The sequence below is a fragment of the Lynx canadensis genome, chromosome E2 (genome assembly GCF_007474595.2).
Source record: "Lynx canadensis isolate LIC74 chromosome E2, mLynCan4.pri.v2, whole genome shotgun sequence".
Taxonomy (NCBI): domain Eukaryota; kingdom Metazoa; phylum Chordata; class Mammalia; order Carnivora; family Felidae; genus Lynx; species Lynx canadensis.
In genome coordinates this window covers 34,378,865-34,395,978 of record NC_044317.1, presented here as the reverse complement: position 1 = coordinate 34,395,978, position 17,114 = coordinate 34,378,865, and the positions used below count along the sequence as shown (strand labels likewise).

Here is a 17,114-nt window from a genome sequence, read left to right as displayed (position 1 = left end):
TTTTGTGAGAAAGGGAGGTATGTGAACTGACCTTTAAGATCTTCATGGCAGTGGAAGAGGAGAGGCTGTGGCAGAGTCCAGATAAGGGACAGTGCCTGTGGAGAGGCAATGACCGTGTGTGGAAGCCAGTACTGCACCCCACCCTGACCCCCCAGGCCAGCCTAACAGTGACCTCACAATCACCCCCTAGACCTCCCACCTTTGAAGGCCAATATCCCAGCTGCTGGCCTATGTTCACATCCGAAAGGCCACACCTTTCCACCTGAAAGGCCTTTCCACCACCAGGCCAGAACCCCACCGGAGACAGGGGGGTTAACTATGACAGTGCCATCTGCCCACCCCAGGCACAACCAAGACCTCAGAATGACAGAGCCATCCGAGAACTTAAAGGATTCAATGCCCACAGAGAGGAAGTCCATGTGGAGGACCTCGGAGGAGAGGCGGATGTCCGACCTCACGCGGGTGCTGGAGTGGCTGCAACGCAGGCAGGGGAAGAAAAAGCAAACTTTCCAGGTGTGTACTTGGCAGAAAGACTCTCCAGGGAGCCGGACTCAACACTATTACAATAGGGAGACATGGAACTGAGCCTCCCAGGAAACAAAAGGTGGGAGGAGCTTTAAGCACTGGGCGAACTAATAGAGAAGCACTCGGGGCAGAGGGGAGGTTGTCCAGGTGGTTAGGCCGGCTGTGCCAACTGTCACCCAGGTAGTTAGCCTCCTACCCTCCCACAGAGACCCGGAGGAGGGGGTGCTATCTTTCCAGATGATTTCATTTCAAAGGGATGGCTTCCAGGTCCTTGAGAAAAATATTCCTGGATTCTGAAACTGGCAAGAGTCTGGGAGAAGAAGATTTACATCTCAAAGGGGCAGGAAAAGAATTTACAAGTGCTGGTTTTCTGAAGGAAAAGGAAAGAGAGGTCCTGGGCCCAGAGCCAGGAAGGAACCTCTCTAGTTTCATTGGGGTGAGGAGGGCGTTAAGGTTGTCTTGGTCAGTGTTCTAGAAGAGCTTAGGGACAATAGCTTCTAAGATCTCCAGGGTGGCAGAATGGGCCCTCCCCACTGTCCCCAGAAGCTTGCGTCTTTATGATGGCTCCAGGGTCAAAGGGCATTCAGTCTCCACTGTTATCCCACTGGGACTCCTGCTAACATACCTCCTCCTTTCTACCCGGTATCCCAACGAGTTCTAATCTACCCATCTTGGTCCTCTTCAGCTGCTGTGACAGAATACCATAGACTCGGCTTATAAACAACAGAAATTAATGTCTCCCAGTTTGACAGTCTGGGACGTCCAAGATCAAGGTGCCTGCAGATTCAGTGTCTGATGAGGGCCCACTTTCTGCTTCATAGATGGCCACCTTCTCGCTGTGTCCTCACAGGAAGGAAGAGATGGGAGAGCTCTCTGGGGTCTCTTTTACAAGGGCACTAATCCCACTTGTGGAGGCTGCACCCTCATGACCCAGTCACCTCCCAAAAGCCTCACCTCCTAACACCCCCATCACACCGGGAGTCAGAATTTCAACATATGAATTGGGGGAGGGGAGGGGAAACACCATTCAGCCTGTAGCCCCACTAGCACCACACTCCCTCTCTCTCCAGGAACTATGGCAACCAGTTTTGCCTCAGTTTCCCCCAGGCCCACCATCTATGGAAAATCAAGCCATGTCCTTAGAAAGTGGTCTCCTCTGTAGAGGATACCCCCTGATCTTGAATTCTCTGGCCCCCAGAGAAAAACGGGTGGAAAATGGCATTACGTAGGATGATGCTAATGCTTATTAAGCATTTACTGTGTGCCAGGCCCTGTGCTTAGCCTTGCACATGAGTTATCTTGTCAACTGCCCCCAGCAGGGCCACACGGTGGGCACCATTCTTACCCCTCAGCGGAATTGACGTAATAAGGAAGCTGAGTGAGGTGCAGGGAAGCAATTTGCTTGAGCTCACAGAATTAATGAAGGGTCAAGCCAGGTCTCAAACTCAGATTAATCCAGTTCTCACGCTCAGGGGCTTTGTCAGGTCAACTCCCCATAACCACCTCCACTTCTCTGCTTCAGCCTCTCTAGCGGCCCCTGACTTTCCAAAAAGTTCTCATCCGTGTATGTGCTTGCTCCTCATTCATATGCAGAAAGATCCGGAGTTCCAGTTCCACCAGACATACTAAAACACGTCTGAGAAACATATTTTACATTAAGGTGCTAATGATTTACGGATGGTCTACCCTCTTGGCCCCCCTTTTTGACTGCTGGGCCGCTCAGAACTCAGTATCAATCACAGAGATTTATATTCACTTCTGTGATCAACAGACGAAGTCCCTTCTCATGAAGAGTATATTCCAGTGTTTTCGCAGCTTTACCTTTTATGTGGCTTTTTACTGGAAATAATTTTGGACTCAGGGAGGGAACAAATTTAAATTGAAAATACACTGAAATCTTCAAGCATTCTTATCCTTCCCCGAGGCACGCGGATTTTGAAGAAGCTCCTGAGAAAGCGATGCTTCCGTGGCAGGTCCCAGACAGCACAGATTGAGGGTTGGGGGCGGGGGGGCTTTAGTAAAGGCGGTTGGAGGGGGGACGTCTGTGGCCTCCTCTCCCTTCCCCTGGCACCACACATTCATTAAGTTCTCAAAATAACCCTAGGAGATAAATCCTACTACTGCTTCCATCTTCAGATGAGGAAACCAAGCTGCCGAGAGAGCAGTCGCTTGCCCCAGATTGCTCAGCCCCCAGCAATAGAGCAGGATTCCCATGGGTGTCTGACCTGGAAGCCAGCCCCAGCCGCCGTGTCCCCACAACCACAAGCAGCACACTGCAGGTGCAGACCCAGCCAATTCAGCTTTCCTTGAGGAGCTCCAGCACCCCTACTCCTTGTAGGCTGGCCTGGATGCCCCTCTGTGGGGCCCTCCCCACTGGACCCCAGAGCTCCCTGTTGTGTCCTCCCCAATGCCCCAGTGGGGTAGGAGCCTAGGCATGCGCGCAAGGAAGTCCACAGCCACCAAGAGGAGCGCCCAGGGAAGGAGAAAGGCGGGGTGAAGTCATATGACGGAATGGGGAGGGGTTGGGACAGAAGGGAGATCTGCGGACAGAGGGCATGTTCTGGCTGGACTCCAAGACAAGAAGGCCTTCCTGTGGCTTCAGACTGGAGGCCATGGCAGGAAAGTCACAGCTACACAGGTCATTTGGGGGCCAGGAGGAATTCCTACTAGGCTGGAGAGAGGGGCCATTGTGTAGAGGGTAAGAGGGAGCTAGTGATGGGTTCTGAGGTGGGGGGGGACAGCCAGACCTGGGAGTTAGGTCATTCTCTAGAAGCAGAGTGTCGTGGACAGCAGGGCGTGTCTGGAGGCAGAAGGACAATTGTGGGGGGATCCGGGAGGGGGGGGACAGAAGTGCCAGAGTGGGAGCCAGCCAAATCTAGAAGTGGGGAGGGTGCAGCCCGCTCTCCACAGAGCCACCCCTCTGTGGGGGCAGCCACAGTGCAATCCTGTCTTTTCAAAAACAGAAACCCAACTGGGCGGTACCCCCTAAAACAACTGGGAAGGAAGAAAAGAAAGGCCGAAGCATCCCCAAAAAGCAGAAAGGGAACCACCAGGCAGCCTTCTCTGAGAAGGTAACACGGGTTCCCTGGGTTGAAAAGGGGTACGTGCTCCACCCCTGTACAGTACCTGGCTACACTTTTTTTCAGTTTAAGGCTCTAAAATCCACCCCTGCTCCACACTAACACACAAATGAATCCCCTCCCCTTTCCCCCCTCCAGACCCCACCAGCCCCATGGATGCTGGCACTCCTGTGGTAGAAGGTCATTCTTGCCAGGTGCCTTCCTCTCACTGCCGTCCCCAGACCATTCAGGAATGCCATCTGAGAGGCTGAGAGATGAGAACAGCCAGGCTTAAGTGCCCCCCCCGTCCCCGACGGCTGTAGCTTCTGTGACCCCTCATGGACTCCCTCCGAGGTAGCAGGGACCAAAAGTCACGTGTGGGTGAGCAGGTGCCAACTTACCACCCCAGCCCCTTCACCTGCCTCAGGCCCAGAGCAGTCTCTCCTTTGGCCCCTTTGCCTGCCTTTCTGCGAACCCCTGAAATCACTCATTTTGAGGGTGGAGGAGGCCACGCCAAGCCCTGTTCCTCGTGGAGTGACTTGTCTCCCGCTCCCCTCCAAGACCCCCGAGCAAGGCACCAAGAAGGACAAGGACCATGTCATGTACCAAAAGCTAAAGGGAAAACGCCTCAGCCTGGTTCCTGGCAGCTACTCCAGGGACAACCCCAAGAAATCTGGTAAGGGGAGCATCCTACCCTAAGACGGGAAGATGGGATGCCAGAGTCGTCCCTCGTAATTGCCCACCTCTCAGAGTTACAGGAAGCCCACACTGTTGTCAAAGCAGCAGGTTCCATGCCAGCCCAGCAGCCCTGGACCGTTGTGGAGCCCCACGTGGCTCTTTAGGGATCACACCACAAAAGGCGCGACCTGGACGGCAAGCGCGTGGATGTCCAGGCTCTGCCCACACCTGGGGGTTCTCTTCTCAGGGTGCCAGCAGAGTGTACCCCAGGTTCCTAAAAGCCAGTTTGATGATGGCAACCTCGTGAGCTCCAGATTATCTCACTGGTTTAGGTACCGTGACAATGTCAGTGTGACATACGAGGCACCACTCCTGCTGGCCCAAAACCCGCCAGGTGTCGCTCACACCCAGGAAGAAGTCGGCTTAGGTAATGCCAGATCCTCAGTTCCCAAGGCTGCCTGGGTTCGAACAGCTCTGTAGTGAACTTGGAGTTGTATAATCCGGGGTGAGTCTCTCCATCTGCAGGGGCCAGTTTTCACATCTAGAATGTGCAACAATAACATGACTTGCCTCACAATAGAGTTTTAGTGAGATGAGGCATATAAAGCATGTAGCCTGATACATAGTAGGTGGTCAATAAATGGTGGCGGCGGCTGTTTCTTTTTTTTTTTTTTTTCAACGTTTTTTATTTATTTTTGGGACAGAGAGAAACAGAGCATGAACGGGGGAGGGGCAGAGAGAGAGGGAGACACAGAATCGGAAACAGGCTCCAGGCTCTGAGCCATCAGCCCAGAGCCTGACGCGGGGCTCGAACTCACAGACCGCGAGATCGTGACCTGGCTGAAGTCGGACACTTAACCGACTGCGCCACCCAGGCGCCCCGCGGCGGCTGTTTCTAAGGGAAAAAAATGCTAAAATTCTCAGGTGGGCTGTACCACGGTGTCGGAAAAACAGTTGCATTTATTGTGCCTGGCTTCTTGGAGAGGAGGTGTCTGGCAAAAGAAGTGGGAGGAGTGGCCGAAAGCTTTTGAGTAGGGGCTGGCAGGCCTCCCATCCAAAATTACTCCCATCGTGCCCAGCAAAATGCCCTCTTTTCCTTTTCATTGAATACACCAAAGCCATCGTAACCCAACTGCGCTCACTTGCCTGTCAGGTTTCAATATGATTGGCTCTAGATGCCGTGCAGAATCCTGGACTGAATTCTAGAACAACACTTTGGTGGAAAAACTGGTGAAATCCAAAGACGCTGTTATGTGCCAAGGTTAATTTGTTAATTATCTTTTGGCAAATATTCCCTGCTGGTGTGAGATGTTAACATGAGGAGAAACTGAGCAAGAGTGTACAGGAACTCTGTGCGCCATCTTTGCAACTAGATTGGCATAGGCCCTAGAGTTTTCTGTGACTCCCAGAGTCAAGTCTGGCTCCCGCTGAGCCCCTGAGCATCTGCAGATCTCCATTCCAGTGGTGGTTCCCTTTTCCCTGCCCCTTGCCAGAGCAGACACAGCCCCATGTCCTTCATTTCCCCCAAAACCTCTCACAGGAAGCCTTTGTGTGTAAACAGACTTTACTGAAGTTTAGGGCAACAAAGGAAAAGAATTTCATGGCAGAATTCTACAGAAAACAAAACAGAAGTTGATTACAAAACCCTCTTAAGGGTTCGTCCAAGTCCTTTGTCCCCAGCCACCAGGAGATGTCCCCTGGCTACCTTTCCCTACTTTTCCCAGCTGTTCCACTCACCCCAGCACTGGAACTAAAGTGAGCCCAAGTCTGGCCTCCAGATACAAGATTTAAGGAGGCACTCACTCTCTGGTATTGACTCTGCACTTGCGGGAGCCTGAGACTGAACACCTCCTTGAATTGCACCCTTGCCCCGGGCACTTTGCTGTCCTCACTCTACTCCTGGGCCTTCCTAGCTCCCCTCTCTTCCTCTGTTTTTCCTCTCCCTCTCCTCCATCCTCTGCTTTCCTCACCCCACAATTCCCATTGGCTTTTTACCTGGAAGGATCACTTAATTTCCTTTGTTTTACTGTCTTACTCCACACTCAAAAGGAGTCTATCAAGATAATTTCCTAAACAAAGGCAGTTTCTTCCTTAAGAGAAAATCACTACCAGCTAATAAAATAATCCGTTTCACAACACTGCACAAAAATGCAAGCGGTTTTTTGGTTCTTTGCAGTACCCCCGCCCCAGCAAGACAAAATCCACTCAGTTCAACAGGGGACATTTTTCTCCCACCTGATGCAATACAACAAGTGGCCACTGGGGGGCAGCAGGTGCTCAGTTGCAGCAGGTGCTCAGAGGCACCCAGGAACCACCTTGGCATCCAGATGTGGCACCCAGGCACTGAATCAGGACTGAGCCTGAGCACACAAGGGGAGCTTCCAGAGAAGGCTAGCAAGAGGCCTGAAATGAATGGGCAGGATCTGCTTTTGGAGTCAAGTTCAAGACAAAGCAGGCCCTAGGAAAGACATGGAGCCAGTTATGGGCTATGGCAGGAGTCCAAGTGGAGAAAAATATGGATGAAGTAAGGACCAGAACTCCTGGTCCTGGCCTCCCCTGGCCCCACGCAGCACCTGGATCATTGGTGTCCTTGTCAAGAGCCAGATCCCCCGGGTGTCCCGGGTTCCCTATCTGCAGAGTGAGGCCTTTGTACTCTTGTTGCCATGTTTCTGTGTGATCTGCTGAGCAAGAGTCTGTGGGGAATGGCCATCAGATGATCCCCACCACCTCCAGAACTAGAGTGTGACCACTCTATCTGTACAGATACAACAACTCCCACTCATTCACGTTTTCAGTGTATGGTGGCCACAAAATCAAAATCTGTGACACACAGTGTGTTCTTTATTTTTTTTTTTTACGTTTATTTATTTTTGAGACAGAGAGAGACAGAGCATGAACGGGGGAGGGGCAGAGAGAGAGGGAGACACAGAATGCAAAGCAGGCTCCAGGCTCTGAGCTGTCAGCACAGAGCCCGATGCGGGGCTTGAACTCACGGGCTGCGAGATCATGACCTGAGCCGAAGTCTGACGCCCAACTGACTGAGCCACCCAGGCTCCCCAACACACCATGTGTTCTGAATGAGTGACACAGACCTGCCTCCAGCTCCAGAACCCCACAGCCAATAGAAAACATCAGTGATGACCCCCACGGGGAGCACTGTGCTTTTCAACGCAGACCACTTCATCTTTGTCCGCCTCAATTTCACAAAAGCTCCCATTCACTCCTCCTAACAGCTGAAATGCCACCTCCATCCCGCCAATGACCACCACGCTGTTGCACCCAGGAGGCACTGGCCTGCTGCCACGCTGCTGCTGTGGGCCACGGGCCACTCCCTTCTCCCCACACTTGAACTCCCTGAAAACACTCTCTTCTGTTTCCCCTTTCTCACCAACCCCTTGGCCCGCGTGGAGGGCCACTAAGTTGGTTTTGAATTTGTAAAAGGTCATTCTGGCTATGGTCCCATAAAAGACCCTGGGAAAGAAATTGGAGCCCATTTCCAAAGTAAATCTTGGCAAAGTCTGAGCCGGCTAACCTAGAAAAGGGGAATTCACTAGGTTTTCTCTCCCTGGGGCCCAGGGCATTCCGTAGATGCCAGAGCAGGAGGGCATCCCTCATGCCGAGGGCTGGAGGGCAATGATACCCTCTGTCTCCATGAGCACAGAGTCAGCCCCTGGAGCCCCAACTACAGCCCAGTAGAAATCTAACTTATCTGTTCAGCCACAGACTCAGGAATGTGGGTCATTTATGCCCAGGTGGTAGCCAGGTCAGATGCCCAGAAAAAGGGACCAACAACCTGGGTTCACATTTTCCTAGATCCATCACTAATTCGCTATGGCATCTTGGGCACGTGACTTAATCTCTCTGATCCTCAACTTTCTCATTTGTTAAATGGACACGATATGGCAGTGCAACTGTAGTGCCCCCCCCCCCCAGAAAGCTCCTTGAACACTGCCTGGCACAGAAGTCACTCAATAAATGCTAGTTCAGATGTTTAATTATCATTACCATTTATATTACTACTCTTCTTTCCTACATGAGACTTACCTTGACCTAGATGATACTCAGATATCTCAGAAAAAGCTATGCTTCTTTCTCCAAGAGATTTCCCATTTGCGTTGGTGAGGATAAGCAGCTCATGATACTTCTGGAACATAGTACCAATTTGCACTACGCATGAACAGGGCTGCTAAGGCCACCTGGCCAGGGACCGGCTGTCAGTGCAGAGCACCATACCGGGCATACAGACTCCCAGTTCGGCCACTAACTCATACGAGACCTTGGGTGAATCACAGTGTGCCTCTTTCCAGGCTGCTGTCCCTGAATTTATATAACTGTTGGAGGTCTAGACTCATTCCCCCTAGACATAGCCCGGGAAAATTCCCAAACTTTCTTGATGAAATCTTGCAAGCTTACAAGGAGAACAATCTACTTACAAAGGAAAAAAGAAAATGCCCTAGGTGAGAGCAAAGACCCCAAACTAGCAAATAACTGGTTTACAGATCAGAATCTAGATACACTTAAAATTGGGTTTAATATGGAAAGACAACAAAAGAATAGGCCAAGAGATAACAAGAAAGACAAACAAATGAGGTGGAATTAAGGCTAAAAAGAAACATGTCAGGTAAAAGAGGGATATTTTTAAATGTTAAAGAGAATAAGTAATAAACCTAAGCCTACACACACCAAAAAATATAGTAGCTGAATACATAGTTATTGAGAACCGCAAAGAGACTCTAACAAAAATACAAGTATAGTGGGAGATTCTAATATGCCTCTTTGATTTCTTTATATGCCTCTTTTTGAATCAAACAGATCAAACAGACTTAACTTTATATTTGAACAGAGAATGCGTTTTTATGTGACTAAAAAATATCTACAAAACTCATCTGCATTTTCACCTCAAAGAAAACGTTAACATTCACAAAGTAAAGATCCTAGGGCCATGGCATTATCCTAAAGCAATAATTAGAAATAACATTTAAATTAAAAGATACTCCCAACTCAGCAGTCATAAATGAACAAATACACTCCTAAAATACCCTGTATCAGAGGGGGGGGGAAAACTCATGAAAATAAGCCCGTTTCTTACGAAAACCTATGGGAACAAAGGCGGAATCTAGCCTCAGAAGAAAATTTATTGTAAAAACTAAAACTAATAATTCTTACCTTTATAACACAAAAAAATGTAAGAAAAAAACTAATACTTGTAGCAATCCATTATTTGCAAGAAGATAGAAGAAATAATTTATGTGAAAAAGAGAGCTTTAATACATTAAATAAATACCAACTGAGATTAATGAAACCCAAGCTAAAAAATAGTTAAAAGCCAATAGTTAAAATCCAAAGCTAGTTTTTTTTTTTTAATTTTTTATAATGTTTATTCATTTTGAGGGGGTGGCAAAGGAGGGGCAGAGAGAGTGGGAGACACAGAATCTGAAGCAGGCTCCAAGTTCCGCACTGTCAGCACAGAGCCCGATGCGGGGCTCTAACCCAGGATCCTTGAGATCATGGCCCAAGCTGACGTCGGATGCTTAACTGACTGAGCCACCCAGGCGCCCCCCCACAAAGCTAATTTTTTGAAAAAGCAAATGACGAGTAGTATGAACTTTTTGTGACCATCGTTAAAAAGAGTAGGGGTGCCTGGGTGGCTCAGTCAGGTAAGCGTCCGACTACTCTTGGTTTCTGTTCAGGTCATGATCTTGCAATCGGTAAGATCGAGCTCCCCATCAGGCTTTGCACTGAGCACAGAGTCTGCTTGGGACTCTCTCTCTCTCCCTCGCTCTGGCCCTTCACTGCTTGTATGCACACACTCTCTCTCTCTTCAAATAAATAAATAAACTTAAAAAAAAAAAAAGAGCAAAAATGTCGAAGATTTTGTATGGAGAGAATGTATAAGCAAAGATGAGAAATACATGAACTGAGCTGTAATAGAACACTATATACACCTCTCTCTGATACATTTGAAAACCTAGAAGAAATAGATCATTTCCTCTCGTACTTTAAATTATTAAAATTGATATCATAGGCGCCTAGGTGGCTCAGTCAGCTGAGTGTCTGACTTCGGCTCAGGTCGTGATCTCACAGTCTGTGGGTTCGAGCCCCGCATTGGGCTCTGTGCTGACAGCTCAGAGCCTGGAGCCTGCTTTGGATTCTGTGTCTCCATTTCTCTCTGCCCCTCCCCAAGTCATGTTCTTTCTCTCTCTCTCTCTCTCTCTAAAAAATAAATAATAAGCATTAAAAATTTTTTTAATTGATATAATAAAGAAACATTGAGGAGAGCAATTTCTGAAGTAAAAATTGAAAGGTGGTTGACACTTTCCCACTGAAAAAGTCACCAGGACAAAAGGCTTCACATTTGGTTCTATCTAACCTTTTCAAGAACAAATGATCTCGATATCACTTCAACTATTCTGGACCATATAACATACAGATATCCCTGCATTAATCCCACAAGGCACCATAACCACAATATTAAAATATTTGCAAAGAAGTAATATAGATGCAAAAAATTTAAAAATTTTAGCAAATATGCCAACTGTATGAAAATAGATCAACTATTTCAATGTGTGAAATTAATAACACACCATGACCAAGTGGGATTTCTTGTAGTGGTTAGGAAAGGTTAGATTATCAATATCAGAATATCTAAGAACATAATTTATTCCATTAGTGAAATAAAGGAAAAACCATATGAGCATGTCAGTAAGTGACAGAAAAGCAGTAAGTAGAGTCAAGCAATGATTACTAATAAAAACTCCATGTAACCTAAGAGTTATTAAGCTGATAAATATTATAAAGCATATCAAAACTAGTGGCAAGTATCATTCTAAATGACAAAGTGCTAATTATTTTAATTAAAAGCAGGAACAAAATGAGGCATGACTGCTCTCATCATTATTGACATTGTGTTAGAACATCTGTCAAATGCAATATGTCAAGAACAGTATATACATTTTCTAAATGTTACAAGGAAGCTATTTTCATTGTTCCCCTGGTATGATTACGTGTCTCTAAAACTCAAGAAATTCTAGTAAAGAAAGAATAGAATGCAGTTTTGTTGTTACCGGACTAGAAAAAATACATTGTGAAGCAATAGTCTTTTCTCTATACTAGTCATACCAGTCAGAAATGGAAATGGGGAGAATATATTCCCTTCTCATTAGTAAAAAAATAAAAATAAAAAAAAATAAGCTGCAAAATTCCGAGTGGCAAATTTAGCAAGAAGAAAAAAAATTAAATTCTCCAAACACTCGCCCCCACAGTATTTAAATTCAGTCCAAACCACATATTTGGGTAACATCTGACACTCACCATTTAATTTCATACATTTGTGTCTTTGTGCATGCTGTTCCTCCTTCCCATTTCCATTTCATACCTGCACATGCTGTTCCTCTTGCCACACATGTTGTTCCTCCTGCTGCACATGCTATTCCTCCTGCCACACATGTTGTTCCTCCTGCTGCACATGCTGTTCCTCCTGCCTGCAATACTTTTCTCCCCCTTTCATCTAATAATCTGTTTTTCCTTTAAAAACCATGTCAGAGTTGATTTCAGATAGCTTCCCCTACCTCCTCTAGGCTAAGTTTCCCTGTAGGTGAGGAGGGAAAGAAGAGAAGGTCTAGAGGGGGACTAAAGACAAGAGGGAAGGGGAGGGAGCTGGGGGAGGCAGGGAGAAAGGAGGGAGGAAAAGACAAGTGAGAATTCAGCCAATGCCAAGAAGAGACTGCAAACCTTGAAGTGACCTCGTATCTCACAACAGGCAATCTTTTGAAGCCCGTGCAGACTCGCCAGCCTCACCCCTTCCTGTCCGCCCTGCCTCTCACCTCTACCAGGCTCTAACTCCCTGCTGTGCCATCTGTCCAATTTCAGAACTAGACATCAAGGATGCCATCGTCCTGGAGTCCACTCAACGGTCCGTGCCATACCATCGACAAAGCATCATTGACCCCATGCTCCAGGACCCTCTCTTTAGCACTCGGAGGTCGACGCTCTTGAGAGACTGGGTGGTAGGCAGGATGCCCGAGGTCTCCTACGAGCGCAAGCTGAAGAGCCTCATGGAGAAGGGCGCCGAGCCCAAGGTGGAGACCGTGAGAATGCTGAAGCCGGAGGAGGTGCTGAGCTGCCGGTGAGTCTCCACAGTCTGGTTCAGACACCGGGGCTAAGCCCGGGGGAGGGGAGGGCGGTGGTGGCAGGACGGGGCTCCGTCTTTGTGTCCTGAAGGGCTGACCCAGGGCCGAAGCCACTGGGTTTCCAGCAGCCCCAGCTGCTGGGGTACCAGCTCTTGGATGAGGCGCAACATTTAGGTGCTGCCATTTTGATGCCACGCCTCTGGACACCTTCACCACCCCTGCAGTATTTCTGTACGTTTCACAGTACAAACCATGAATTATCCACAATGAAAGAATGAGTTGTCTGTGGCCTGGTTTTAACAGGAAATCCCTCTGAGGGCCTTCACACGGCAGTGTCAAGTTGCTGGTGATAGGAGCCACCCTCCCTCCTCAGTTGGCTACCTACTGTATGTTTGGGGTTTTAGACTCCAGAAGGTACTATGAAGAGAGTGTGAGCCATTTGCTGTTTACTGTTCTCACTAAAGGTCTTCTTTCTCACTTGTTCTTTGTCGCATTTATCAGGACCTGCTGGTTTCCGCCCCCAGATTCAAGCGCCCCTCCCAAGCCCTTTCCTGTAAAGATGTAACTGATAAGATTCAGAAACTTCAGTAGGGGAAACGGACAACAGAATAATGTGGATGTCCTGTAGACTGAACAGCAGTGAACTCATCTGTAGAGTTAAGATTGGCTTCAGATGCCTGGCACGCAGTGACCCCATTCCAAAGTCCTGCTCTGCTCACTGACTGGCTGAGAGATGGATGGGTAGAATGGTAGCCTCCCCCACTGAAGGGGGCTTCTAGCTTGACCTCTCCACGGATGGGTGACTTTGGCTATGGCTTTCAGTCTGACAGGGTGATTCTAGTGGACTCTGGCCAACAGACAGCCTACCTGAGCTCAATAGTGGGCAGAAAAGAGATTTGGACAGGACCCCTACCCTCCAAGGAGGGAGAGAGAATATTTGGAGAGATGGCATCCAACAAGCCATCCAAGAAAAAGATGAAATTGTCCATAACGGGATAGTGAGTGCTCACACATACATTTGTGTGAGATCTTCCAGAGCTGTGCTGGTCACAGACAGAAGGGGCAGACCCTGACTGGTGCTGTCATGGAAAAGTAGTCCCGACATGGGGCTGGAGAGTGGGATCTAACATGGCTATAAGACCAGGTAAGCTCTGGGCAGATCTTGAAGGAGAGGGAGACCATTCCCAAAGGTTATATCAATATCCAGCTCTTCCCCCATCAACTGTAGCAAAGAAACCAGCAGGTGGCCTGAGTAGGGGGACTACCTCCTTTACTAAAGCTGGGAACAAGGTCAAGACTGCTGGTAGAATACAAAGCTCTCAGGATATGACAATAGAGATACTCTCTAGACCACACAGCATAGATGGGACCAATTCCACTCTCCAGTGTAAGTTAGAATTGTGGAGCTTTAGCTAAGATTTTAAATCAATGGCCAGACTTTTAAATTGTTTGAATGATATTATAAGAAAATACTCCCCTTTCCCACAATTTACTCAGCTTTTATTGCCACCGTTCTGTATTTGGCCCAGGCTTTGGCATCACTGAGGTTATGCACACCTGGCAGTGATGGAACCCCTGACAATTGGATCTCTCCCCACGTGGCATAATGTATCGTGACCACCATATTGCACCTGCTTTCCTAATGGCATGTTAGCTTTGGCAGAAGAGTCTTTGAAATGGATATTCTGTTATTTGCTTAACCATTCCTCTGCTGATGGAATTTCTTCTTTTCCTGTTGTTGCTAACCCCAGAGTGAACACTTTGATTTATATAGCTTTTTATCCCCTTGGCTTCTCTTCTTCGGATTCGTTGAAGGCCTGAGTGGAGTTCCTGAGTCAAAGACCATGAACTGTTGGCAGGGAGGGACTTGGGGGGACAGGGGCGGAGCTTGGCATCTATGTTGCCAAATTACTTTCCAAGAGTTATACGAATAAAAACTCCCTGGGGCGCCTGGGTGGCGCAGTCGGTTAAGCGTCCGACTTCAGCCAGGTCACGATCTCGCGGTCCGTGAGTTCGAGCCCCGCGTCAGGCTCTGGGCTGATGGCTCAGAGCCTGGAGCCTGTTTCCAATTCTGTGTCTCCCTCTCTCTCTGCCCCTTCCCCGTTCATGCTCTGTCTCTCTCTGTCCCAAAAATAAATAAATGTTAAAAACTCCCATCAGTTCTGTGGGGTGTCCCACTCTCTCATAAGACCTCTGTCAGCTCCAGAATGTCCACAGAGCCCATTCCCTTTAGAGATCCCACGCTGCCTAAGTCTAAGCTCTTGTCAATAAAGTTTGAAGCTAGAGTGACTCCACCCTCAACTGACCTCTTTGGCCCTTATCTCGCACAGATACCTGAGGTTGTCCAAGAACAACATTCGAACCTTGCTTAAGCTGTGCAAGGATGCGGGCATGAACGTGGACATCCACCCCCACATGGTCGAAGGGGAGATAGACGCTAAAAAGGTGTTCGCGAAAATCCCCAGCGTGGCCCTTTAGGCAGCTCCTCCCCCAGGCCACTGCAAGCTCCCTCTGCTGTTGGATCCCTGCCCCGCCCCCCCAGGTGACATCTTCTGGTACCCCATGCCATCAGACCTGGTGCATCTCTTTTAGACAGTAGTGATCAGAAAACAAGGCCAGACTGCATGAATCATTGTACTGATGTAGCGTTTGTCCTTGACCCAAATCAAAACTGATTTGGGAGAGACTGTGGATTTTCTCCCCACCAAAAGAAGACTCTTTAGAAAGGGCTTCTTAGAAAAGGAGTCTTGGAAAAAGTGAGAACTGGAGACCCAGAGTCCCCAGAGGGACATCAGGAGGGACAAAGGGCTGAGGGGCTGGTTGGGGACACACACACATCACAGGTTTTGTACACCACCCCCCAACCCCTGCCCTTGTGGAACTTCATTCTGTGGGGAGCTGAGTGCTACATCTTCAAGGGACTGCTTGCTGCTCCCAGACCCTCAAGACAGGGGCTACCCTGGGACCCTCACCTCTCAGACCCCAGGTGCTCCAACAGAGTCAGGTTGCAAGCTTCCCCCTGGGGTTCAGCAGGGACTGGAAAAGAGAGGGGTAAATGAATGCAGAAGAGAGACCTCGCCCCACCCCACAGCTGCTACGGCCACCTGGGTGCTCTTCTGGGGTCCACAGGGCTTTTCTCTGGGAGCTCCACAGGCACAGGGAGTCTCCAGTTCAGCTTCTTGACATTCTAACCAAATGAGCTACAGTGAGCCCCAAGATTCACAGACAACATTGAGAAAAGAACATTTATCAGCAACCCCAAGCCAGGGTCCGTTGGCAGAGAGTGCCATCTGTAGCACAGTGTATTTTATAAACTGAAGTGGCCTCGCCATTACCCTTTCTAACAGTTATCACCAGATACAGAAACACACACACACACACCAGCAACAGAGTCACACAGGTACAGCCCCCTGGTTTATGGCAAAGGTGACACTGTGGTGCAGTGGCGAAAAGACAATCTTTTCAATAAATCAGGCTGGTCAATTAAATGTCCATATGGAAAAAAATATCAACCCTCCGCCTCTCACCAAATGCAAAAATAGGTTCCAGATGGATGCAGATTGTGAAAGCTTTTAGAAGAAACATAGAAGACAATCTCCATGACCTTGGGATAGGCAAAATAAATAAATAAATAAACACAAAAAGCCTCTGTAAGAAAATAAAATATTAATAAATTATATCATATTGAAAGTAGAACTTCCACTCATCAAATACATCAGTGAGAGAGTGAGAAGGCAGGTGACCCATGTGGGAAAATACAGATCTGACAGAGAGCTCACACTCAGATGAGCCCGTATTTTAACTCTGATAAGTCAATGTGAAGAAGGCAGGCAACTCGATCAAAAATGGGCAAAAGTCTTATGTAGGCACCTTGCAAAAGTGTTAGCTGAGTGACCGATAAACATAAGAAATTGTATTAGTTTTCAGAAATGCAAATGAAAAATACAAGGCAATACCACTAACACCACCAGAATGGATGATCCCAATTATAGTGGAAAGTGTAGAGCAAAGAGAACGCCATTGGGATGGGTACAATCGCTTTGGAAAACTGGCAACATCTACAAAATTTGTTTACACACTGATGCTGTGGTCCAGTATTCATTCCTAGATACGCACTTCACAGGATTGTACAGCTATGCGCACCAAAAGACTGTCCTAGAACGTTCACAGTGGCTTTATTCAATGCAGACAAATACTGGATTCAACCCAAACGTCCATCAGCAGAAAGATTAACTAGCAGTGTATTCATACAATGGAATACTGCATAGAAACGAGAATGAGCAAATACGGATGAACGAAGCACGCAATATCACGCAAAAGTAGCAAGACACAGAAAGGAGGACAGCTGTGTGATTCCCCTATACAACAGCACCCCCCACCCTCACCCCACGCCAGGCAAGACGAATCTACCGTGGTAGAAGCCAGGATAGCGGCGGCCCCTGGAGGAGGGTGGGTAGTGCCTGGAGCGGCATCTGCCGTGCTGGTCACACAGGGGTTCACATGTGGCATTCTTTCACTGTACACTTAGGAGTGCTGCCTTTTAGGCAGGTATACGTACTTTAATTAAAGTACATTTTTAAAAGTATACGAACAAGAGTTCTGGTTTTGTTTGCTAAAAACAACAACAGCCTCAAAAGCAAGCAGTTTGGGTCCCCTCCACCTGAGAGGCTAAGGTGACCAGGGGATAGAGGCTTCCAGTCCTGGGGATGTAGTGTACATCTTG

General features: G+C 48.1%; 1 protein-coding gene across 1 annotated transcript; it reads left to right on the top strand.

Annotated features, from left to right (window-relative positions):
* The first annotated feature begins 363 nt into the window (after positions 1-363).
* On the top strand, positions 364-16,914 carry CE2H16orf78 (chromosome E2 C16orf78 homolog). Its single transcript, XM_030299772.1, has 6 exons — positions 364-513; positions 3,489-3,596; positions 4,146-4,260; positions 12,132-12,387; positions 14,722-14,836; positions 16,312-16,914. The coding sequence occupies exons 1-6, from the start codon at positions 364-366 to the stop codon at positions 16,351-16,353; spliced, it is 786 nt and encodes a 261-aa protein (XP_030155632.1). The 3' UTR covers positions 16,354-16,914.
* The last annotated feature ends 200 nt before the right edge of the window (positions 16,915-17,114 follow it).

Coding starts and splice junctions, on each gene's coding strand:
- CE2H16orf78 (XM_030299772.1), top strand. CDS start 364: ATGACAGAGCCATCCGAGAACTTAAAGGATTCAATGCCCACAGAGAGG. Junction 4,261..12,131: donor GGACAACCCCAAGAAATCTG/GTAAGGGGAGCA, acceptor GTCCAATTTCAG/AACTAGACATCAAGGATGCC. Junction 14,837..16,311: donor GGGAGATAGACGCTAAAAAG/GTGTTCGCGAAA, acceptor AAATTGTATTAG/TTTTCAGAAATGCAAATGAA.